This window comes from Struthio camelus, chromosome 1, assembly GCF_040807025.1.
Source record: "Struthio camelus isolate bStrCam1 chromosome 1, bStrCam1.hap1, whole genome shotgun sequence".
NCBI classification, from domain to species: domain Eukaryota; kingdom Metazoa; phylum Chordata; class Aves; order Struthioniformes; family Struthionidae; genus Struthio; species Struthio camelus.
In genome coordinates, this window is record NC_090942.1 from 78,132,279 (window position 1) to 78,158,826 (window position 26,548).

Here is a 26,548-nt window from a genome sequence, read left to right on the forward strand (position 1 = left end):
TCATAGAAAAATCTCCTGAAAAGTTCCAAACGCAATGAAACGTTTTCTCAAAAAGGTATGTCTTAAAGTGTTCTTATGTCATTGGGAATCATAGCAATGGTTTACAACTTCACCAGAAATAATAATAGCAATAAAGAAACCAAGATTCCATTCCTTTGCCCTTTTCCATTCCATCATGACTTTTAAGAGTTATCCTTTTATATATGGCATATGTGTGTATAGATATATACATACACACACACACACACACACACACACATATTTGTAACTTCCTCCCAATTTTTTTTGTTTGGTTAGTTTTTTGTTGACTCATCTTTATATGCTACTTGGGAGAACAAAACAGACCAAATATATATAGGTGATGAGGACAGGGCTTTCCACTGTACCAATGAAAACTAATTCAAGAAGCAGAAGGTGATGTATTTATCTAACAGCTCTTCAGAGGAGGTGCTTAAGTGCTGATATAATCCCAGGAAGCAGGCTCTAATGATCATATATCCTTTAATTATCACAACAGTTCAACAGTCAAAACAATTATCTTTTAATTTGCTTGTCAAGATCAAAGTGTCTCACAAGATATTCAAACATAACTTTTCTGAATGGGGGAATCTCACCAGAGGTTTTACTTGCAGTTTACTGCTTATTATATAAAAATATGTGTTATCCTTAAAAACAAGCCTCAAGGCTAGAACTGGGAATATACCTCTGCAGTTAAGAAGCCAACGCTGGTTAGTAAAGTAACTTATTTTTTCAACCGTACCAAAGGAGGTAGAAGAATGGTTTTAACAGAAGAAGGTGGCATGTCCATGCACAATTGGCATCTGCTCAAATTTTAACGGCCATTCCATGTTAACATGTAATGTCATTGGCAATACAAATATGGCACTGCATGATCAAGTAGAGGAAAAAGATGGATTGTGAACAGAATGATTTTTTGAATAATAAAGGATAATAAGTTAAAAGTAATACATTTGGAAAATTGAGGAAATTGAATAGTATGCCTTGTAAACCTTTTTACTAAAGTCAGAGGATGTCATTAATAAAATGCATAAAATTTTAAGAAAGAACTTTCTTAAATATATTGCTTTTGGATATGTCTTAGGAAGCATTATTTTGACATCGTTAATCGTTGTCTTTTTCTTTTTGATAAATGGATTATGCAAAATTAATTCCCTCACTATGTAGATTTAATCCACAACACAGGACCACTCTGTCAGAATTGTTAAGTATTTTGAGATTTCTAATGAATAGATACAAAAAGGCCATACTCAATTAATTTATTAGTTTGAAATTTGAAATTATAAATCAGTCACTCTCTTTATCTACTTTATCTACAGCTTCCTTCATTCGACCAAATCCTACTGTAAAAATGCCCGGAGAAAATCATTATAGGATATTTTTGAAGACAGAGTTTTATCATAATATTCCAAGATGTTAAATAACTCTTCTTCAGTTAGGTTAATGCTGTACTCACGAAGAACCTACAAAAGACAAATAGTAAAATTTATTCCAGTGCTTTGGATTAGCAAAAAGGAAAAAATCAGTTTATCTCACTAAAATTTCTTTAAAAAATAGCTTAATGATTCAGCTCTACTCCGTCTTAGGTTTCTCAAAATATTTCAAAGTCAAACCATCCCTATCATCTCTTAGCTTTCCAATGCCGATATTGACTCCATAGGATGCATTCCTATGGATCCATAGCACATAAAGGGATCCATCCCACAAGTGCTGTGTAAGAAAGCACTTTGGAAATGAGTAGCACCCATGTGCTTTGAAGCTGATTTACAGAAAGTATATATTCAAAAGGCTTTCAGTACTATTTGAAGATGGGACCAAGAGGTTGAATATTCTTCCTTTCTACCCTCCTTGGATGATCTGCATTCTTTGCACCCAGAGTAACAGAGGGAATAATCTAGACCCTCAAACTGTGCAAACCTGTATATATGTAATAATGCTCATGAGGCACTCTGGGCTTTTAATTCTCCAGAGACAAATGCTCAGCCTACAAGCACTCTCTCTGAACTCTTCCATGAGAGCCCAACTTATCCAGGGAGCATCTGGTTCAGCAGATGCTAAAAGCCAAGTTAGAAACCTGCATCTTTCAAAAATTCCACCCAGTGCATTTTGCAGCACTTCAGTAGCTTTAAATGTCCAGCCACCAATGCTCTGACATCAAAGATAAAGCATGTGTTAATTTCTGAGGATTACTTCTGGTTTTAGATGCACTTGGGAACTTAAGTCTCAAAAGCGACCATCAACCACTGACTATGTGTCCTTGAGCACTATGCCACTTGTCATTGGTTTTCTAGCAAACTCGGATTAGTTTCCACCTTTCCCTCTTAACTCAGTATCTGAAATTGCCTTAAGAGACCCATTGCGGATAATACAGCCATGATACTGGCGTTACTGAAGGTAGGAGAGGGTAATTTCCTTGTTTCAGTACATTAAGTTACCTAGGAGATAAAGGGATCCATATCCTCTACAAATCACTTGCTGTCTTGTCAAACAGCAGATAAACACCTTTGTAGTATTCTGGAATCGGGGTTGCTTCTCGATCTAGATCTATGTGGAGGTTATTTGGTTTTTGTGTGCATGTGCTTTGCTTAAATCGAGTTAGGAAGCTTGATTTCAAAGTCATTGACATTGATTTAACTGGAAATGGTAATCATCATAGGTCCTAGAGAAACATGGCAATTTAAAAGAAAATGCAGTGGGCCTGATCTTCACTCCCACTCCCCTGAGCCTGATCTGCTGAGGCAGTACCTAAGCACTCAGAATGCTACAATGATAAACAGGGAGTCTCAGGCATAAAGTTGATATAACCACCTTGATACCTGCTGCTCCTCAGCCTTCATAAAGGGGTGGGCAGGTATAAAGAGTTCAGCTACGTGGTGAGGCCAGAGCACATCATGTTCCCATTAAACCTAAATAAATAAAGATTTACAAAGAGAAATTCTGTGACAGGTGCAATCTCACGGGTTTTAGATTGGTTCTAAATTGTGCCATGCGACAAGCTGGCTTTCTCCACTCCAGGGGCAGGGGAGCTCAGAATCACACCTTGTTACCGAGAAGTGCAGTTCAGCATTTGCTTACTGGGACTGAGCATCCTGTCCACTGGCTGATCATTCTTTAAAGCAGCAGTGATATCAAGTGGTGTCCTAATGGATGCAGTATTACATAGGTTTAGGGTCCCATGCAATTTTTTTCTTGCAACGGAATTACAAAGATTTAAAATTACTCTACAACAGATTGAGATTATTATTTCTAGTTAAAGCACTGTCAAAGACTTTGAAATCAATAAAGCTTAGGCTAAGCAAAAATCAAACACCTCATGGATCTAGATGAAGAAGCAATTCCCAATTCAAGGCTTATAGGCATGTTCTGCTGTTTGAGGAGATGCGATATATCAAAATACTTGCAGAGGATATGGATTCCCTGCCTAGTACAACACTTTGCTGCACTCAGAAAAGCAAAAAGAGAAACCAGGGCTAGAGACTCTCAAATGGGGAGTACTTGACTCTGCTACGTATTTAGAAGGGAACACACCAGATCACAGGTGTCACACTGGATCACAAGATCCTAAAGCTGTAGCAGTGACTGCAGGGAGACCTGCCAGAGGGATCCATTCAATGCAGCCAATTCCCTTCCCTTGCATTTGTGAAATCTGCATATTTAAACTCTGTAAAGGGACTAAGATTTTCTTATTTGTATCTATTTATCTTATTTGTATCTAAGTTGCTATTGCACAACCCCACAAAGACTGCAATATTCAAGGAGCTGTATGTGGAGAAAGTAACGCTCAGAGCTAAAGTCACAGTCAGAAGCCAAGATGACTTTATACACACAAGTTCAGTACTGTTTTTCAGAAAACTTTCAGTTAGGAAGCTTAGATTACTGTAATTTTCTGACTACTAATTGCTAAATACAACTTACTTGTCTGAAATCTGGAATATTTAACAATCCAGTCCGACTTTCATCATAGGATTTAAAAGTTCGCCTCATAGGTCTCCAGCAGTGCAGGATCTGGGGTTGAATTCTCAGCATTGCACTGAAGAATGATGTGGTTTGTGGTCCAGGACTCATCTGGCAAAGTTGGGTCAGAAAGACTAGCATTTACTAACACCACGAACACACTGCACATGACTATAATGCAGAATGAAAAGGTGTTGGAATGAAATACTGACTGAACTTGTGATAGGCCGCTGAATACTTGTTTACAAATTATTGCAAGATACTGTTTACACAAGATTATTTTAACTTATAACATTTTAATATTCTTGGGATGTGTAGATGATACGCTTACTTGATTGCTGCCAAAGTCCTATCTTTTTATTATCTGAATCTAATTCTGAAGTCAGTGTTACTTTTTCTAAGATCTCAGTGTTTTCACACGTATCATACTTGTCCTCGTTTCAACTCTGTCTTTCAGTCATTACTAATTCTCTGCGGTATTCATTTTTCAGAGTGAAATTCTTGCTAAAAGGTGACTGAATGCATAAGGCAACTGTGGAGTAATAGGGTATTTAATAAAAACAAAACACCACTATACGTTTTTCCTAGCACATAAAATGCCTTGTGACCAATTTTTGAACATTTCTACAGTTCAATAGCTGGAACATAGAGTTAATTTTTATTGGGAAATGTTTTTTTTTTTTTGTTTTAGCCTTACTAAACTTGTTACATCATTGAACCCTGAATGCATGAAGCGTGAAACTATCCATTATGGCAAAATTCATTCCGCTTGAACCAAGCCGTAATACTTGAGTTATGATTAAGGGACTTCGGGAAAAGTCAGCAAGCTTCAATCCGCCTACAGGGTCTGGATCTCTTGTACTGCCCTCTTTTTCTACAGCTGCATCTCAACTTCCCTCCACATTTTCCTGGTATTATTATAGTAATTGGATTAAGTCAATAGCACCCCATTGGTGCCAGTTGCACATGCTACTAGAATCTACAAATGTCTCATTGTGAAAGAAATGTATGGTTGATTTTACACATCTGCCACCTGGATATAGATGCCTTGCTGCACCTATATGTGTTGCAAGCGGCCTAGGTGCCAGCTGCAGTGTCTTTCTTTGCTCTTGTGTGTTCCTCCTTCAGAATATGCAACTGAGGAAGCAGTGGCTACATGAATAATGCAGTCTGCCACCCAGAATACTGAGTACCCCTGTGGTCTGAAGGGAGGGAAAGAGCATTTTACAGTGACTGTAAGAACTTGGGCTGTTTTCATAGCTCAGAGAACTGGATGCCTCCAAGAAGCCCTAGGCCATTGATTCTCTCAGGCTTTTGAGAATGAGGAGATGTGCCTGCCACAAAAAAAAAAAGGTTTTATTTGTTTTTATTATTCCTTTTGATGTGTGTCTGTATACTTATTTGGTGGAATGGGCTGAGCAATCTATGAAGAAAATTCACTTTGAATATTACATTATATAAAGATGCTCAGAACATGGACTGAGCTCTTCATTGTGTTGTCTGAATAGAATAAATAAAACAAAAATGATTTGAGGCAACTACATAGGGACTTTAAAATTACTGCTTTATCCACTCCAGAATACTGGCACGGAATTTTACAGCATCACATTTGTGTATAAAGGAAACCTTATGAAAGATAATGAAGTTCTTTGATGCAAAACTTAATAGTTTTACCTTACTCTCCCTACTGGCAGGGAATACTTGATAATTCCTAATGATGCTCTCTTCATACCTTGGTAGCAATCTGTTCTACAGTTCCACAGCTGAAAACAGTTCAGTAATGTAATTTCACCATAAAATGCTGTGACTAACCATATCTAAGCTAATTAGGCACAGTCAGAAACAGTCTAAAAATGTAACAGGCTCCCTGAATGAGCAGATTTGGAATCTGGCACTGCTCCTATTTCATAACTTGACTGGGACACAGTTACTGTTTTCTTCTTTCCTGGGCCAATAGACCCAGATTTCTAAATCTCTTCTGATCTTTTCTGCCCTAAACTGGCACCATGGGCAGAGGGGAACAGCCCCTGTGTAACTGTCTTGCTGGGACTTCTTTGCCTGTTCATTGCAGCTTGTGGAGAGGGTATGTATGATAGGGAGAACTGCAAGGGCATAATTTGTGCTGACTAGTCATGGCTATTAGATTTTTTTTTAGAAACCATTAACAGCAGTGCAAGTGAGAGTTTCCTCTGAACTTTTCTTACTGTGTTCAGTGTGGAGCTGAAGCATAGCTCACTGACAATACCTCTAGCTGGGACTGTCCTGAGAGACATTCACTGCAATTTTTACTTCTAGTTGATTTTATGTAGCTCAAAGTCTCTTAGAACTTCAGCTCCTATGTTTTCTATTTCTAACCATTCTTCAAGTTTTAGCAAATTTATCATATAACCTGGATATGCAGAGCATGATCCCAAGGAATTAAATCCTGTAAGTGAAGAAGATACCAAACGAATATCAGGCAGCCAATATCACAGGATTAAGTGGGAGAATGTTGGAAAGTGCCTGCATAAAGTGACTATAGAATTAGGCCATGAAATATTCTGTCACTGCAGCAAAAATTTAAAAAAAAAATTTTCTTTTAATTTTTAAAAGCTTTGTACATACCGGTATTTGTGGCTTCTGTATAATCATTCTTTGTAGCAGTGAGCTTTCCTGTGGCTTTAAAAGCAAGATGCAGCTCTGAAGAAAGTCACAGTATGCAAATTTTCCATTATTCTTGAAATCATATTTTGTTGTTATTTGGTTAACTTCCTCTTCACTTAAATCCAACTTGAACTTCTCTGCTATAGCTGAAATAACAGAAATGCAAAAAAAGAATATTCATTTTGTCATTCTTAAAAACAGCAAAACATTGTATTCTATTGACAAGTTTTAGTGGAGATATGTTGACAGGCCATCCGTTCAGTGACTGCTGCATAAACATGTTATGAAGATCTTGTGCTATGAAGAGATACACGTATATGCCTACACCTATAGGTGTGGCAATTCACATTGAACAAGGTTTTAGCTGATTGATAACATGTTATTATCAAGAAATACTTCTTGTGCAAAATAACTGCAATAAAAGTTCTGATAAGCTAACATGTTTTTATACCTGGGACTTCACATTTGATTATTCAGGTGCATGCTGTCTTATTGCATGTGCAAATGTCTTATACGAAGGCACAGAAAATCATCCCTCTAGATGAGAACACAATAGAAGAGTAGCATAGCTCAGCTCTTCTATGGGCAAAATCTAGGGTCCTTTGAAATTAGCAGGCACTCAGCCACCGAGATCAGTGCAACCACGATTCCACCATAAGTACATACAAGTGTACAAAGGAGAAATCTGGTAAATGTATTTATTCCCATTTAGGACTAGTGTATTGGGAAGGTGATCAGCCATCCTGTATATATGCCATGAGCACCAACAGGCAAAGCCACTCTCCCCTTTCCCAAGGAATAGCTAAGTCTGAATAAGAATGCATTGCACCCAAGGCTACCTTAAGCTATTCTTGCTATAGCAGGATGGAGCAATCATACAGTGGATGCCACTTGCTAGGGGCCAGATGTTCCTATAGCTGAGACACCAGAAAGAAAATGAAACACATCTTAGAATGAATAAAACATTTTTCAGATGGTAACAAACCTAGGAAGTCTGACACTGGGATTTCTCCTTGCTTGCGGACATCCTTCTCTTTGCACTCTTTCAGTATGCCTCTCCAAGAATGCTTGATGTTCTTTCTTATCTTATTTTCTATTGGTTCACAGTTAAGGACAAGTCCAGAACATGCTGCTGTTGTCTGAGGACGGCTGGATGCTGGTATCTAAAAGGAGGAGATAATGGTAATTTTTCATCCCAAGTTTTATTGGTTGTATAGACGAAACCCCAAATGATAAATTCAGTTTCTAGCCTTCCACATTTGAGCTCAATGTACCTTTTGAGCCATTTCTAGGTCTGATTTTAATTGTATCTGTAAAACTGTAGGTAAAAATGTTAAGACAACTCCTGGTGTCAAAATGACACTATGACACAATGACACTCTCAGATCACTGGCCTTCATGACAGGCCTACCAGTTAGACTATCAGCCATTAACAGCTGTAATTTGTCACCCACCAGAAAGTAGAACAAGACCATGAGAATGTGTTTGGACAGGCCAGCAAACACCATTTGGAAAACTGCAACTGCCAATTTTGCCTAGCTTTGGCAGATGACCGCAGATAAACGGTTTATATTTGTTATGTTGCTTTTGCAGCTATAGGGCTTTTGAAATTTGGGCTCCTTACTTTATTCTCAAAAATTCGACTGTGCTTAAATACAGACATTTTATTTGCAGTACAGCTCTGATGTGAGTAAAGTAAGAAGGTATGCTACTGGTATAAATTGATACAAATCCTTTGACTTCAGCAGAGTTAAGCTAACTATCTGACCCAATTTTTGTCATTGTAACACAGTTTTGCAAATTACTACACTTACTTATTAACAGATATTTGTTACGGATGTTTGTTTGCCTGATCTTATTAGCAACTAATAGAGATACCTTCACTGAGTTCCACAGGTATTATTTGCAGCCTATGCACAGAAATGAAAATCCAGAAAATTCCTAAAATGACTGTCACTTACTCTCTTTTGCCCTCCCAGAGAAGATGATGTCTTGGGATGTTCAGGCTGAGAAGAAACCTGTGGCTCCAGCATGGCACCGGCAACTGGCTTGGCAGAAGATGCAGAACTAGTTGTACTGGAAGCGCTTGATGGTATCCTTACAAGTTCTGATCTGAACTTCTTCAAAAAGTCCTGATACTTCAACCGTCCACCAGCATTGACATCCACTGTGTTCCAAAGATTTTCAAACTAATGAAGAAGCAAAAGATGACTTTTGTAAATGATTGATAGTTTAAAAACAAAAATTGGAATCCCCTTAGGTGCTAAACATATGATGAAACGTATTGAAAAGGAGAAGATGGCTTGGAATAGTAGGAATCCTAGAGCCCATTGTATTAAAAAAAATTACAGTTTCTCTGCAGAAGGCTGCACAAGGCTAGGAAAGCAATGAAAAAGGGATTTCTGCAGGACATTTTTAAATTGACCACCAATTTATTTCACCCTGAGGGCAAAAATGAATTATCACAAAAGAACCTAGCAGAAAATCTTTAAGCCTTTAGAATCATATATGGTTACAATATATTGTCAAGAACCATACCTCTGCAGAACACACAGGCTATAGAAGACTTAGGGACAGTTTTTGATACCCTTACTTCTGTTGCTTGCAGCACCTTTCAAGGTCAAGGTGGCACAACGCAGCTCAGGTAGTGTGCCTTCATGGTTACCTATGGCATTCTAAGGAGAAGGTTGTGCTAATCTTCCACTGAATAGCTCTTTATTCCATAAGTAACTGCATTGAATCAAATGGGACTACTCATGATATAAGCTAATAATCAAAGCCAGGATTATCACAGTCTGCCCTTAAATGAGCTGCATTCATTTTGTAAGCATTTCAAGAGCCATCAGTATGCCTTTTTAGGGCCTTCATTATTGATTTTTAATATAAATCTAATTGGGAACTTCAGATTGCTTTTGACTGGATCTTTTTCGGCAGAGACTTAAAGCCTAAAGGAAACTAGTCACCTCTTTGATGCATGTGCCAAGCTGCAGTCAAACTTCAAAGGGCAAAGGATACATTTTGAATTTCCTTTTAACTTTCCCCCACTGGCCAGGCTGCTACCACATTATGAATTATAAACAATTCTATTTTGCGCTTGTGATTATATTTCACACTTCATATGAAGATCTCAAAGTGTATTGCAAACTTCAATTAAATAGAACAATACCCTGATGAGCTGGCTTAGCTGTAGTTAGCAACTCTTTCAACACCCAATGAAATTTAGCCATTTGGGGGACTGCAATGGTAGTTCAAGCAGAGAGGAAGAAAGTACCTTAACGGAAAGGGGGATTTTGGTAGGCAGGATATTAATAAACACCTTGCTTGCAGTGTGTTTACCATCTTTAGCCTTTTATGAAAAAGGTCACAGGATCAGGAATTCAGAAGAACAAAAAGCCTAACATCAGGAAGAAATTCTTCATCCACAACTCTATATAGATTCTAACTGAGCCTTGCTAATAGCAAACAGTAAGCGGCCATCATCCAGAAAAGGATAAAAGAAGACATCATCTGTGGAATCATCCAGGATATGACTATTAGTAACACTTTTGTAATGACTCTGAGCAGTGACAACAGCCTGAGCAGCAGGGTTTTGGATTAGCAGTGGCAAATCCTGTACCCAGATTGGAAGGCTCTCCTGGGGCATCTTCATATAGATCTACGTAGGCATATCTTTGAGAGGCCTGTCAAAATCAAAATATCTCTGGAGATACAGGGCTTGAGTTTCACTCACAGAGAGGCTGCTGCTTATATAAATGAGGCTCCTCAGGCCTGCTTCTAGTTCCTATTATGGATGACAGTTTCTATCATGATTTTTTTTCTTCACTTGTCTGAGGTTCTTTTATGTATAAAATAGCTCCTATTTCTCTTCACTTCTTTCTGAGTGTAAAGTAGACATGATCTAGTTTGGAGGACTTTCCAGCTGGAGAGACCTGCCTTTCCACTTCCAAAAAAAGAAAAAATAAGAGATTTTTCGTAACTCGGTTTGGAGCCTGCGCATTCTCCTAGGCCAGAGCTCAGCTGTGAGCTCACCCCTGACTCTTTGACTCAGCATTTTGCAGGGATGAGGAAAGAGTAACACCAAATTATCACTTAAGTTTTCATCTGCTGTTGATGTTCTAGGCTGAGATCTGGCACTTGTACTTGGTATCTCACCAAGTGAGAGATGACTGCTAAGACTAGAGCACACAGGTCATTTGTTCTTTTATGTTATTTTCAAGGGGGAAGTGGAAAATACTGTGACATTTTTCAGTGCTTTAATCTGCAACTTCTCACATGCATAGCACTGCCTGAAAACATGGCAGACTGTGCAATCTCTTCACTGTAATTACAAGCAGGCCCTGCTCTTGTCTGCAATGTATAGTCAAAGTTGCTAGGTGGGAAATACAGGGCCAAGAAATCAGAGAGTATATCTGCAATGATCGAAGTCCTGCAATAATTTTCTGTGGTGCAGATATGCTTATGAGTTTGGGAGCTCTGTGTCTCTCAGTTTGCTGCCAAATGACACTGATGCTGTTCGGAGCATGAAGGTTAGAGTGCCGCTGAGCAAAATCTGAAATCTTGTAGTTCCCTCTGTTTTATTATTCACCTAGTCTTTGGACTAGGAAAAAAATCACACTGAAACAGCATTAACAAAGATAAAAAATGGCTTCTTTCGTTTTAAGCTTAGCAGAAACAGAATCCTACGAAAGACTGGATTCTCAGGTTCCCCTGAGATTAGCACTGTGCATATCAGATAGTTTGTCCTGCCAGATTCATGTTATTTCTTAAGTCACTCAAGCTAAATTCAAGAGTATCGAAGCTCTGCTGAGGCTGATCCACGGGAATCTTTAACACAGAGCAGTAGCAGAGAGGTGGCCAGGAAATGTCAAACATTTGCCCCTTTCCTTGTCCAAGGAAGGTAGGACAAAATAGTTACTGAGAAAAAGGGATTTACATTAGATCCCCATGGAAATACTTTCAATTCTATGCTGAGAATGCTTTTTTCCCCTGTCAACCCTGGAAGTGAATTAGCTTAAAACTGAGAAAAGAAACTTTTTAAAATACCAAACACACAGATATGGAGCTAGTGAAAGAGAGTTACTATGCTTTAAATTCACACCTTAACCATTAGCATTAGCATCTCCATGAGCTTGCTTCAGAAAGCCTGTGATTATTATAGTTCACAACCATACTCAGAGATAACAAAAAAAAAATTTCCCTCAAAGGTAGCAACAAATGTTCCCGGAATGATAGTCTTAAAACATTTTCATTTCATCCAAATTGTTAAACTACTTGCCTATGCTCAGCACTATGCAAACACATTCCTATAGCCAGAGACAATTTACCCAGTTGTACACTTAACAGTACAAAATAAAATAGTTTTCTTACTTGTTCTTCAGTCAGCAGCAGAAAATGTCGGTTACATATATCCCAGAACTCCTCTTTTGATACTGTGTTATCTTTTGAAGAGTCAATATCTTTAAACTCTTGTGCAATTGTACTAAAGCGAGCAGTCACTACTTCTTGTATCCGGGAGAGGATGCCTTTCTTTGACAGCTCCCGAGAAGATTTAGGTACAGTGACTTTTTGCCCTTGCTTGGTCTAGACAAAACATACACACAGAATCAGTAATGGATCCACTGAATAAATTATAAATCATGGTGTGGCATTCAGCCAGTCAGAGAGGGAAAAATCCATGGAGAAGGTGGCCTTAGAGATCCTGCAGGCAGTAAAACCGACTTCCAGGAATTCTGGCTTGTACCACAAAAGAGAAAAGGGGCCATATAAGTAGTTGAAGGGAAAAAAAGAGAACTCTCTATAAACATGATCTAACTGGTGACAGGCCAACAAAAGCACAGAATTCCAAGACTGACCTAAACTTTTACAAAGGTCTAAAAAATTGGGTGATCTTACAAAGAGGGCTATTCTATTAATGCAGAAAAGGGGAACTGAGTGCTAACTAGTCCAAATATCCTGAAAGTATTCTTCTCATCTGAATAATCTTTAGCACACAGCGGAAATCTCATTGGTTTAAAAGGGTAATCAGTCCTAAAATGAAGGAGATGGCAATTATTTCCCCTTCACTTCTAAATTCCAGATGTATTTGCTTTAGTACTTTTTTTATCTGGTTATCCATAGCAGTTGAAGGCTGCAAATGTTCGTATGTGTAAGGCAAAAGGGGAGAAGTGGTTGGGTAAAAGTGTGTTAACACTAGAGGAAGATGCACACAATCTTTTTTCTTTGTACAGCTTTTAAAATCTACCATTAAACCTCATTACTAACTAAACTCCCCATTATGCATTCTGCAGTGTGAAAACCCACACTGTGAATAAATACAGTAGAATTTCATATGGCAAGCAGAAACAAAACTACAAGATATGGTTGCCTGGAATAAACCCATTTGCAGAGTAAAACAGTACTTGGTTTTTGAACGGACATATTGAGAACACCAAGATCCTACTGTGCTTGCAAAAAGCTACATTTCATAAAATGTAAGCATTAATGAAGTCTATTCAACATTCACTTTCTACCTCTAGAAGCAGTAGCAAATTTCAGTTTTTAAAGTGGAACAAAGTTTTACTTATAAAATTTGTCTCAATGGCACAATGTAGAATAATAATAAAAACAGAACAGTATCAGAATTTTGAAAAGAAACTACTTATTTTCAGAAATGGAAGCCAACTTTCCACCCAGTGCAGTGTCTAAACTAAGTATGTAAAATATCTTGAAAGTAAAGTTTTTCATAAACAGTTTCATAAACGACAGCCAGTTTTACTATAGCTGTGGTAACAGGTTCTGCTAAAAAAAAAAAAAAATCTGTTTTGCTTCAAAGGTATTTCTTTGTAGGACGTTAAATGTTGCTATTATATTTTATACCTCTAAGTTTAAGCATATAAGCTTTGCCACCTTCTTGCTCCATGCAATATGAAATACTAAAAGAGAAACAGATGGCTTTTGGTCCTGCGCTCCTGTTTCCTTGTCACTTCTCACATGATTATTATAACTGAATGGAAAAGAAAATACATTTCTTACAGAACTACAAGAAACCTGTCTCCAAATCAGAAAAGACTCCGCTATCTTCAGATGTAAATATCACTTTTCAATATTAACCATGCTTTACATAAAACATATCAGCAGGATAGGTATTACAGCTGTATTATTAAGAGAAGAAATATGATATGTGGAATTATGCAGGCAGACGTGGAATCAAGTCCACGCTGTTGTCAGGAAATGAAGATTGCCAGGCACGGTACAGCACAGGGCATACTTTCTGCGTTTCTGACATTCTAAAAACCTAAAAAGCGCTACATCTCTGTTTTTAATTAGTCTAATAAAGCCAAAGACTTAGGGAAGATATTACTGCCTGCAATCTTTTAAAGAAACATACTTTGAAAGCACAAGCTTTCCCAATTTATTTAATTTCAAGAGCTTTCTGTTTATTTCATAAGACCTCATCCACTTTGATCTTAAAATTGTTAGAAAGTCAATATAAAAAAAGATTACTTGTTCTTCTTGTAAAGTACAGATTGCAAACTAGAAAATATTCTCTATTCAAGTTATTGCGTTGCACGTCTACTGTATATTCAGTGCATATCTATAGCTTTGTTCTCTAGAACTCAGATAAACACCTATAGCTGAAATAATGGAGCTGAAGCCTAAAATTTTGCGCTCTGGCCTGGGGATCTGGATATTTAAATGCCATTTGTGTCTCTGATACTAACATGCTACACAATGTGGGCACATTTCTTAGCTTTGCTGTGTCTTAGTTTAACCTCCTGAGTAAAAGGAGTAACAGGAATGAATCTCCTTCAGAGCTGTGCAGTTTATGTCCTGGAATGCGAGGGGGCATTACTGTGAGGCTTTTCTCATGAGCCATTCGATGTAGATTACTTGCTGTTCAAAAGCAGGGCTGTTTTCTTTTATTCTTTAGAAAGTTCCTTGCACAGCCTCGTGTCCTTTTCTATAAATGGCACAACCATGCTGATTAGTAATAAAAGAAGGCTCCACCACCCACACCTGCTCAGTGAAGCTCCATTCCTGCAGCTCCTTCCTGGTTTTGGAAGATTTATCTACTAAGAGAAATTTTTAATTATAAAATAAATCAGTACATCAAGACAAATTATAGTTTCTCTGGTCCTGTTCTCTGCCCTACCGCAAGTCTGACCTCTCTCCCTGTCTGGGGATGAACAGAAGGCAAAGGTCTTGGGAAACTGCTTACGCAAGAAGCCCCCTGTTTCTTTTCCCTGAAAGAGGATGCATTTTCCTCTTTGTGCATAAGGATGACCTTTGCCAGAAGTAATAATCCTGTTGAAAGCTTACACAGTTTTAGAAGTTTGTGTGCTTAGCCCGTGGGCCCATCCCTAACAACACATATCTTCCAGTTATTTTCCATAAAAGGTTCTTCCCTAATGATATGTAGAAGCAGCAGAGTTAGTTGCCTAAGCGTGGATTGGGGTGGAAACGCATATTGTTCTAGGGTTCAAATACTGGAAATTCACCAGGCAGCCAGTCCTAGCTTTCACATTCTGATTTAGAAGTTCCAGTGTTATAGAGAAGCTTGTGTTTTATCACTGTGTTACAAGGAGAGCTGTATCCTCATCTGGCAATGATCAGTCTAGCTCCATTAACCTGAGTGCTGATTTACGCCTGCTGAGGATTTGATAGATGGCGTGCAACAAGAGCTTGCAATAATAAACACAATTATAAATAAAAGATGAAAACTCCATTGAGGCTCATTCTGTAATGTACCGTTTTCCTTTTGACCAACTGTTTGCAACAGACAGATTCAAGTTCTGAGGTCACATTTTCAGGATAAAATACTCTTTGTAGTGTTTAGAATTTGTAATGGGATACAATGATTTGACAAAAATGATTTGACACAGTGAGTCAAAGATGACTCACTTACCAACCTTTTCCTTGCCTAGAAAAATTCCTCATTCCTCTTAACATAATTCAAATAGTTATGATATTAAACAAATATGAAATATTAAGCAATATAACTCTATACCATCTTTTTTTTGTGCAAGCTACTCAATTAGGCTACACCTAGTAGCGCAAATGCAAATAGTATGGGACATTACTGCTTCACACTGACTTCTCCAGGGTATCCTAAAGGATCAGGCTATGAATAGGAAGAGCTGCAGGTGTGAAGTTTGATTTGTTTGTGAAGTTTGAAAAGATGTATTTTGCCTCTCAGATGCCAGTTTGAATCTCACAGGAGGATGAAAACTATTTCAGGTTGCGTTAATTTTCCTGCTTGAATCACTCTATATTCAATAACTTCCCTATAGGAAGACCTGCATACCGGCCTCTGGTGGGGATAACTTTTTCCAAAGGACCAAAAGGACCAAAGGAAACAGGCAGACAGGTTAGCCAGGAGCTGGTGGGGGCCTGAAAAAGTCCAAGTTTGTTGACATGGGGGAACTGGGGAGTCTCTTCCCCTGGGCCCCACACAATCTCCTACAGTAGCTCCTTCATCTCCTAGAGCCTTGCACATAAATCAGTTTAGGTTAAGTATCTCTAGGTTTGTTTCTCTAGATTTGTCACTCTTTTCCTCCAAATTCTCACTCCATTCATCTCTCTCTTTCCATATCTCCTCCTAACTTTCACTTTTGCCCATGTTATCTTCTCTAGATTTTTTTGCTCTTTAGATTTTTTTCTTTTTCTCCTCTCTTTCCTGTTTTGTCTTATATTGTCCTTAAGAATATCCTCCAACAGGGAGAGGTAGACCTAGAAAGCATTTCTCTTTAGATAAAAAGCAAGCATAAAATAACGAGCAGTTTGTGCCTTCACTGAACAAAAACCACAGAGAAAATGTATGAAAATGACACTGGGCAAGATCTACCTGCAACCTGGCTAGTGCTAAATGGTGAGAAAGCAGCTAAATATTCCCAGGAAGCTCAGCTGAATCTAACTCCTGCTGCTGCACAACATCCTGCCAGCCACCTGAAGCAACTGTGGAACAGTGTCCTCCCCAGAGCAGAGATGGACCTACATAGCACAGCACAGAGAAGCAGGAGACACAGTGAATATTCCCTATCCCCCTCTCCCCACAGCAGTGTCCAGCAGGGCTTGACAACAGCAGAGAGGCTAGCCCATATGCAAAATATTTGATGGCTTGTTCTCAAAATCATTATCCCTACTTGCTCCTTTCACTCCTCTTCTATTAAATATAGAGCAACCCCGAAAGGCATTCCAAGGAAAAATGTGCTATTTAAAAATTTTTTTTCCTGCCCCTAAATAAAGGCAGAATCACTTTTTTTTTTTTTTTTGGTAGAACTTAAATTCCAAAAGATGCTGTTTCAAGAGGGCCAGAGTAGTTTGTCAAGGAATTTGTTTTATGAAATGAAATTTTCTGAACAGTTTTGGCTGCAGAATAGGAAACTATTGTTTCCTCCAGGTACTTTCATTAGACTATTTTCCTCATCACTCAGAGCAAAGAAGGAAAGAAAGGTACCGCTTCATCAGGTGTTTTCCAGGGGAAAGGATCCCAAAAGAGTTCTCCTGGCACAATGAGGGATAGCACATTGAAATGATGAGGAGGGCAGCGTATGAAAGAGTAAGGGCAAGGAAGGGAAACTTTCAAACTAGTTTCACTACAGAGAAAGAGTAACATGGGGTTAATTCCATACCGTTAGGAAAGCTTTGACATTTGTCAGCTTAAAGCAGATGTAATACCGCAAAATATACACAAACATGCACACATCCCAAGAGGGATATCTCCCCCCAAGCACAGCTGTTGTACGTGAGGACAGTCAGAGTTTGTGGTGCTGCTGACTGAGGGCTGGGAAGTGATCAGTAGGCCTGCTAGTCCCTGCTGCTGGTGCCGTGGGCTGTGACTGATAACAGTTAGTTGTCTGATATGTCTCCAAGACAGGGGAAAGCACCACATATTCCTGGGACAATTTTATAGCTACAGCTTAGCAACTATGGAATTCTGCTCCTCACTCCTGAACACAGTTGGCAAGGATTGGTTTAGTAACCCTGCTGCCCTTAGGAAGCAAGGTTGTAGGAAGACTGAGGATTTCACTTCTCTGTTGCATGTTTTTTTGAGCTCCTAAGTGACCTGGATACAACAGATATACTGCAGGATTGCACTGACTGCATTTCATCTTTCACAGGCAACGGAGTGTTTGAGAGAGTCATAGCACAGAGCCACCCCCTCTTTGTAAGCTGGTAAGCTATGTCAGTGCTGTCCCCTCTGTTGATTTAGGATAGTTTCCAAGATCTTGAGGAGGCTGCGTTGTTTGCATTTTCCAGGAAGGGTTGTAAAATAGCTGCTGGTCCTGATAGCAATGTGATGCGAGAGCAATGGCTTCACCTCTGTAGACTCTCCAGCAGACCAAAAGAGATGACCAAAAGAGATGGAGAGAGCCATGCAATGCTTTTCACTAGCGAATAGCGGACCATAGTCCTGGAGCTCAGTCCTGGGACCTGGAGATACAGTTTTCACAGGGGAGTCTTCAAGAAGAGATGTGTGCTTGCTATGCTGGGAAAATCCTCACAGGACTACTGATGCAAAGAGCTGCAGCTTCCTCTCCTGGGCAAGGACAGCATCAAGCATGAACAAACACACCTGCAGTTTCGCAGGAAGACAGATTAGACAGAACTGGCTGAAAATAAGATGTGCTCAGCTAGTCAAGAAAGCGCTCTGCAGTACGAGATAGACTGCAGGAAAACTCAGAACAGAAAGCTAAACACAAACAAAAATGGAACATTTGGAATGGAAACAGGAAGTTCAGGACAAAGCTAAATGAAACATCTGGTTCAATATTGAATTGTTCTGCATTTTTTTCTGCAAAAAGATCCTAGAAATCAAAATGATCTCCAAATTTCATCATTTTTGATGAAATCACATTTTTCTAGACAAAAAGTTGTATTGACTATATTCCTGCTCACTCCAGTAATTCCTTTTCTTAGCTGAAAGACATACATACAGGAAATCCCTTGTTAGCTCAATTCCTGCCCTTGAATGGGCATGAACCATACCATGGTCTGTTCCTTCTCGCTGTCATCTCCTCAACTTGACCTGCTCTCTCTCCTCACTGATGGACTTGACAGTTCAAGGTTTGCTAAGCTTGCAGCAAGTCACTCAGCAGCAACAGCTTCAGAAAGGCTAAACAGCAAAGTATTTGGCCCTGATCACAAGCTCTCCTTTCCTCACATATTCCATATGTTTGTGCTGCTGATTCTGCGTAAAACACTTGCCGTTCTAGACCTGACCAGCACTCCCTGAGTGACAACTTTTAACATACGTTCTTTATTTTTTTCCCTCCCCAACTGAAATAGCTCACACTGGGAAAGGACATTTGAGCATATTTTCTTTAGGGGAAGGAGGCGTCTGATTCCCAACTGCCACTTCCATTAGACCGGACTGTATTAGCTACTTAATTTAATGTAGAAGAGCTCCACTTAGGCCTTATTAATCACAAGACTAGCAGTCAAGAAAGGTTCATGATGCAGACTTCCAGCTCCAGGGTCAGGATTTTTTACAAGTACCCTCAGAGGGTCCACTGGGGGTTAATAGCATCCCACCTAAGACAATGTCCTCTCTGTCCGTTTCCTTTTTCTTTTCTCAGCTCTTCTGCAGGTGGTTAGTAACATTAGGGTTAAGTAAAGTAATCACAGTTCTTTCTTACCTGAATACTAAGCTACAATCATATTGCTTAAAATACTTTTCATTTCTTTAGTTCTATTTTTGTAGAATATAGCCCTACAGAGCTGTGATTCAGTGGGAACCCTGTTCATATAAATCAGATCAGACCTACAAACGCTGTAGTGTGTATTCTAGAGAATTAATCAGAATGTAAAGCTCATTAGCATATGTCAAAGCCATTAAAAGATCTGCACGACACATAAAACATTTAGAAATAATTTCCGCAATATTTTTTCATCTCTCCTTATTCAGCTGTTTTGTAAGCATAAAATACAATTTAAACCAGTATGGCTTTTGGGTTTGTGAATGTTTGCCTTTGTGGTTGTGGGTTTTATTTATGAGGTGCCATTTGAGACAAAAGTCATCCCAGGCTCATACTTTACTAGTTCAGTAAATTTTCCATACTTTAATGATCAAGCTGCATACTTTACTTGTTACTTTTTAATATACTTCAGTGATCAAATTGTATAGTGTAATGATAAGTTTTCCTAATGTGCCTGAATGAGTTGCATACCTCATTAATTTAGTTACATACTTTACAGGCCAAAATTGTAGTGTGTTTGGATGAAGTGAATAATTTAACAACCAGCCTTCTCTCAGAACCTGCACAGGAGCCCAGGGATATGTGTGAACCCAGGGTGGGATGAAATTGCAAAGGCATGGGGAATTCTGGTTTGAACTCAAATGGAAAACATGAGATTTCAGAGCATCTGGAAGCTAAAACAGCACTGTGAACCTGGATCATATTTGTTTTGTCTTTTAAAAAATGTTCCCATGTGGATTAATTTGGGATTTAAATGATGGATTTATCCCCTCTACCCATGACACAGCACAGAAAAGTGTTCAAGGAGAATGTGTTATACCAAAAGAAGCAGTACAAGCTCCACTCCTTTCATGGTCCAAGAACCTCCTGAAAGATGTGGAGGTGCCCTATTCTCTGCTAAGTCGAGGTGGAAAGTACTCAGGGTCTTGAAGGACTGTTAAAGAGATTTCAGGTTAAAATGTACACTCTTGCAGAGTCTGATCCTGGCAGTGCACAGCTTGTTCAAGTTGTTATGAAGGCTTAGCACCTACTTGGGAAATGAAGAGACTTTACAGCAAAACCTTTCCTAACAAGAGTAGTTACCTATTCTGAAGTTAGCATGTAAGCCTGCTAATGGGTCAATATTAGAGCACACAAATACATTCTTAAAATAATTATACAGATATTTTATATTCCATACGATTGATCTTTGTGCTGGTATGACTCAGTTGAAATTTACCGGAATTTATTAGCGTAAAAGCAGGATAAAGGGCAAACGCAGCATGTTCTAACCTACACAAAGTATTCCAGTGTTTTAGACTTGAGAACCACGTAATCTATTATATCTGTTAAGATTGCATTTTAATTTTAATAAGCTTAAAATATAAATATTTTAAAAATTTTCAACTATTTTTAAAGTAACTCTAATTAAATGTAGTCCTGCCACTAAGGACAAAGTAACAGTTGCGCTACTATAAATATTAATGCTAAATTTACAGAGAATAAAATACATTTCAGCAACCTTATAAAATTTTGAACGAAGCTACGCTTATAATAAACACTCTGGTAAATCTATGCCTATTGGTAACTGACATGCACGTATAAAGTCTATAACACATTCTAGAAGTTATAACGCATCACAAACATTTTGAAGCAGTTTATGGGTCCTCCTTCGCATGAAAACTGTGGTCCCTCTCTTTCCTCTCATGAATCACTGAAGCCCTGCAGTTATTTAAAGCAGAGCAGACTTTTTGACTTGCATTATTAACAGATGGAGATAAAGATCTCACTGGTTTTTCAGTTCCTGCTTTATGACACAAGATTTAATTACCATATAGTTCTATATGGATTTGTTCTGCACAACATTCTATTACTGCCATGGCAATAAAGCGGTAGGCTTTTTATGTGGTTTTCCATTGGGTGATGATTATTATTTTTCTCATTTTATTTGTGCATCAAGCATATATATTGAAAGTGAAACATAGTTACTTCATAGACCGTAAGACACAGGCTACTGCTTAGTTTTTTCAGAACTGCTAAGTAAACTGCTAGAACGTGGCTTTCACACGCTCAGCCAAATTCAGAAATGAACGGCAAGGTAACGTCATTTGTATTTCTTTACATTCAGACCTGCTTACGCCCACTTGCCGCTGGGAAAGGCAGCCTAAGATGGGAGAAACTAGAGGACAGGGAAGGACTGTGAAATTAAAATAGGAGAGAGACTGCTTTTACTTGCACCTTTCGAAATGCTCCTGCTATTTACAAGTGCAGTGAGGATTTCTGCACGTATAGAAGGACGTGAGCATGAACTGCAGGATCTGTTCCTGCAATCTGCACCAAGTGAACAAGATAGAGTGAGACACAGCAGACATAAACCTCTGCCACAGAGGAAAAGCTTGGGTGAATGTGGCACAGTTAACTATTAAGTGAATATTGGTCTCTATACTTTAATTTGAGTTGTTGCAAGATGCATATTCAGAGCATCAGAAGATTATGTCTACAACTGCAGCCAAACATACTTAGGTTTCCATACTAACACCTCTTCCTGCTATATGTACACTGCTATTACTGTTTGGGTGAGCTTCCCACTCCATCCACCTCCTGCTCATACAGTACCTAATAGGTTGGAGAACAGAATTCACTGGGTGTATTTAGATATCCTATGTTCTATGTCATCCAGTCGGGGCAATTTGGCTTCATCTGTGGTCATGCTTGTACAGACCCATATCCGCATAATTGCAAAGCTTAACGTCAGAGAGCAGTTTATAAGGAGGTAAGGACTTTATGGAGTTCAAGAGAGATCAACAGAAAGATACGTGAATTTACATGCTTAGTTAGTTAGACAGTCACTTTTAACACATTAGATCTTATCTTTAGAAGAAATATCTTCTAACTTGCTAGCTATTCTTACCTCTGAGTTGAGGATGATGTTTTTCAGGAAAATCTTCCAGTTTATTGTCAACTCCTCACAAAGATTAAGGTTCTTGAGAAGGTACTTGAATTGTTTGTCTGATAACTTAAAGCAGAAATGGTCAAGTACCTGCCGAAATTCCAGCATTTTAATCACCCCAGTATCTTCTTTATCAAACGGAGAAAATGCCTGAGAAGCAAAAATTCGTATTACTTAAGGAAAGCTAAACATTCCAAATAGATTCCAAGGTGAACTATTCTTTTAAAAAAGAAATGCAATTTTTTAGATAAGGCAAAAACAGCCTGTATCTCTGCCAAATGTATATATAAATATGCAAATAAACAACAACCTGCAGTAAGAGCAGAAAAGTATCATATCAAGTATCCAAACATTGCAGAATAGGCAATGGTTAAGGCAAGAGAGGAAACAAACAAAAATATTTGAGGGCTGCCTTAAACAATTTTTATTAAAAATATTTTAAATTAAACTCAACTGAGCATATTTAATTTGCCTCTTCTTACCAAAAGAAGAATAATTCTCACTGGTTGGGTAAGTTTATTTTCCTCTATCTACTCTTTAAAGAACTTGATAGTCCTTCATTCTCATTACACTAGCTTCAGCTCATTCTGAAGGCTTGTTTGCTTTGATTTTGTTCTCCCTAGCACAAAGCACCCTGCCTATCCTTCACGGGAGTTTTCCGAAGGGCTCCCAGGGGGAACAGATTAGGTTTATCACAGTTGCAGCTGGAGAGCATTGCAGAAGTAGTAGTTTCGGAGTAGTTCAGTAGTTCAAGTAAGAGAGTAGTGCAGCTGAGCAAAAGGAGCACTGAAGTCTAGGAGAGCTGTGGGTCATATCCTCTCTCATTCTGTCTGGCTACTACCAGCTGTCCCCTTGTTTTATTCTGCCACTTATTTATAATATTGCATATATAAATCATTGATTCCATAAATGCAAATAAATATTGCACCACTCAAAATTTGAGGTTAAAGTCCTATCACTCTTCTAGCAGTATAACATTCAAGTATAATACGGCATTAGAACTGTTATCAGTAATGGGTTTAAAGATTTATATTTTTATGTACCTGAACCATGCTGAGTGGCAAAATAAATACTACAATATCCAAATGACATTGGAAAGGCATCCTTGGAGTATGAAAGAGGATCCTGTAACTTCTTAGTAAGATATTTTAATCTTTGCTTAGATATTGAAGATCTTAGGGAAAAAACAAATCACTGAGTATACAGTACGCACTATTCTGAAGTACGGTGAAAATAAGTGGGAAATGATTACACTGGCAGAGAGGACCCATCTGAATTTTTAACTATTTGTTATAAAACTTCAAAGGTTTGTATAAATGTTGTGGATGGAATGTGATTTTTTTTGAACTAGCTGGACTCTAGGAAGTGTGCTTCCAATCCTGCCTCTTTCTAACAAAATATTTTCTTAAAAGCTTATGCTGCTTAGTGTCCCTCTTTACATACATAGCAACAACCATTATTCAAAAAATGGCTCAGAAGCAAAGGGAGAACTTCATATATAAACTTCACATAAAGGAAGTGAGTAAAATTCTGCTCTTCCACAACATGGTGGACAAAGTGTGGCTCTCTGTGGAGAAACTACGTTAGTCTCTAAAGCTATTTTAACCAGCTAATGGCATTCTAAAAGATCAGATGGATGTTTTCTTCATGCCAGAGGTCATTTTCAAATCATACACTCAGCAGACAAAATTGTGACCTTCCCCATTCCCAAGGCACCCAGGATGAGAAGATAGATACTGTCCTCCAGGAAGCCTCATGTCTCCCATTAAAATTTAACAAACACTAACCCATGCTATTGAATTTATCTATTTCTTATTTTAATAATGCAAAGCACAGTAAGGATTTTTTGCTTTACTGTGAAAAATGTGAAGTGCCTATATGAATATTTCAGTATCCTGTTTAATAATCAGACTATCTGGCCAAAAATGGCAAGATGACCCCAATAAGTTTATAAACATTACAGGAGTCTCCAGTGTGAAAAGAGGTTTCTTTAAAGAAACAGCATCTCCTGTGGTATTACTTTTTTTTTTTCCTCACCATTGATATCATTAGTGATATATTTGTCAGAAGCCTGTGTTATTTTTATCTGCATGATACAGTCCATAGATTGAGATTTCAGAAATTCAGACATTGATGAAAGGAAGGGTCTACCCCCACTCCATTCCCAGCTGCTCTTCCCTTCCCCTTCCTTGTGCTGCCAGTAGCTCTCGAGTGCCTGTGCACAACTGATCAGGCCTTTGCAGGTTGAAGGTCCCTGACCCAGATCACTGGGCAGGAACACAAGTACTAGTATTGGCACAAGGCAGGTGGGAGGACCACATTGCTGGGGAATGGGAGGTAGCAAGACCCTGTTTGCAGGCAGAAGCCTGCCTATAAAGCTGCGGGCTTAAACTGGGTCTCACACTGCAGGTGCAGCTGACATGGCTCTACAGTTCCTTGTGACAGAAATGTTTCCTTCAAGGTCTTTTTGATTATTCGTACCCATGCTTGAAAGCAATCTTATTGTGGCATCAAGAACTATTTACTCTGAGAGGCTGCTGCATTTCCGTAGTCAGACGTAACAGTCTACAACTACTTAATATACAGCATTTTTCATTCAGGGTTTTCAAAATTCTAGAGAAAAGTGGTTATTTTTTTTGTCCTCATTTTACAAATGGGAAAACCAGGGGACATGCTGCTTGACAGCTAAGGCACCTTATCTCTCTGTGTCAGAATGAGAAGGGGACAAGAGCATAAATGTAGATAGTTGCAGTGGTCTGGCTGACAGGCGCTATCTTCTGCAGCCACTGTAATGTGCTTGCATCTGATCATATGTCCATATCCTCAGTCACTACATGATCCTTTCATCTTACACTGATAAAACTATACTGCCTCATTTCAGTAGCACATCATATCTATGTGTAATAAGTTTTAGCTTAAGAAACTCAAAAGAGCTATTTGGAAGAGATGTATTATTTACATGCCTAGCACACAATTTAAAGACAACCAGAGGAGAAAAGGGAATTGGGAAAGAAAGGAAGGTTCTGACAATTTGCTCTTATCTTTTTTCTTTCCAATCCTTATAATCACAACACCTCTAGGCTTGATTTGATACCCTTTTATTTGTGGAATTACCAGAATACAATCAACTAAAACATTTGCAGTTGTCAGAAGATGTAATTTCTACAAAGGCCAAGGTTTTTGGTAGCACTCAGTTAGCAGCAGCAAAGTTCCTAAGCCTTTAGGCTGGTCCCCAGCCAGGCAGAAAAAAAAAGATGAAATAAAATGTGATGACCACACGAAACTTACCTTGTACAGCAAATCATAAGATGATGCAACTATTTCTTTTATCTTAATTAGGGTCTTTTCTAAGCTGAGAGCTGCAAAGCTTGCAGGTGGTGCAGCCTGCTTTTGTCTCTGTTGGTATTTAGATGCTCTGCCATCATCAATTGCTCTCAGAAAATCAAAATAAGAGAGCTTGCTGTCATGAATGCTGATTCCTAAGCTAAAAGAAAAACATAGAAAGAGATATCAATGATTTTAAATAGTTATCTCACTGTTGTCTGTACTGATTAATTATGATGATACATTATTTGTACTTCAGCAGCACTTCAGGACATGCCTGTGCTGTCAGTTTGTAAGTCCTATTAGCGCCAGCCCAAGCTCTTTCTCAAGTCTCAGACACCACTCCTATCGATCAAATGCAACCACACTCTCAGACACAGATTTAGGCCAATCTCCAGATGCCCAAGAGGAAAGTCAGAGCTAACTAAGTGCTTTAGCCTGGGCCAAAGTGCACAATATTCCAGTCCATCAGCATTCATTTGATGTTTCTTAAGCATAGCACAGTGTTTTGAGCCCAACCTACTACTGAGCTTACCATCATCAATGTGGATAGAGAACATGCAGGTTGTCAGTCCTGTCCTAAGATCTTCTCATCCTGTCACAGTGTAAATACAGGCTAATAGACTCTGCTGAGGAGCAGATCTTCATTATACCAAGCACTGGTACTTGCCTTCACTTTCAACTTTATAAAAGTAACTTCGACCTGCAGATCGCAAAGAAGCTCTAAAGTGCTGCTCAAGCCTGCCAATATGTCACGATTATCACAATTTCAATACCACATGTAGTCTGGTAAAATGTTACTCGACAGAAGCTAGTACATCCGCTACAGCTCTGTGGTTCACTGCACGGGTCTACCAACTCCCATCTCTACTTGCTCAGTTTCTCTACACAAATTAGTTTTCATATAAAGTTTCTCCTTATGTTTGTGATGGAAGGATGTAACATCCTTCTGAACCTGTAGCCAACCAGAAAATTATTTTACAGAAAATTATTTTACTGGTGT

At 38.6% G+C, this 26,548-nt stretch overlaps 1 protein-coding gene across 1 annotated transcript in view; it reads right to left on the minus strand.

Moving 5' to 3' along the window:
- Nucleotides 1-484: 484 nt before the first annotated feature.
- Nucleotides 485-26,548, minus strand: part of EFCAB6 (EF-hand calcium binding domain 6) — a 109,693-nt gene continuing 83,629 nt past the window's right edge. The window contains exons 23-30 of the mRNA XM_068951150.1: nucleotides 25,510-25,705; nucleotides 22,183-22,371; nucleotides 11,983-12,195; nucleotides 8,577-8,804; nucleotides 7,601-7,778; nucleotides 6,577-6,761; nucleotides 3,934-4,083; nucleotides 485-1,481 (exon numbers count right to left, since the gene is read on the minus strand). Coding sequence (XP_068807251.1) covers nucleotides 1,359-1,481; nucleotides 3,934-4,083; nucleotides 6,577-6,761; nucleotides 7,601-7,778; nucleotides 8,577-8,804; nucleotides 11,983-12,195; nucleotides 22,183-22,371; nucleotides 25,510-25,705 — 1,462 coding nt within the window. The 3' untranslated portion in view covers nucleotides 485-1,358. The remainder of the gene's footprint in view (nucleotides 1,482-3,933; nucleotides 4,084-6,576; nucleotides 6,762-7,600; nucleotides 7,779-8,576; nucleotides 8,805-11,982; nucleotides 12,196-22,182; nucleotides 22,372-25,509; nucleotides 25,706-26,548) is intronic.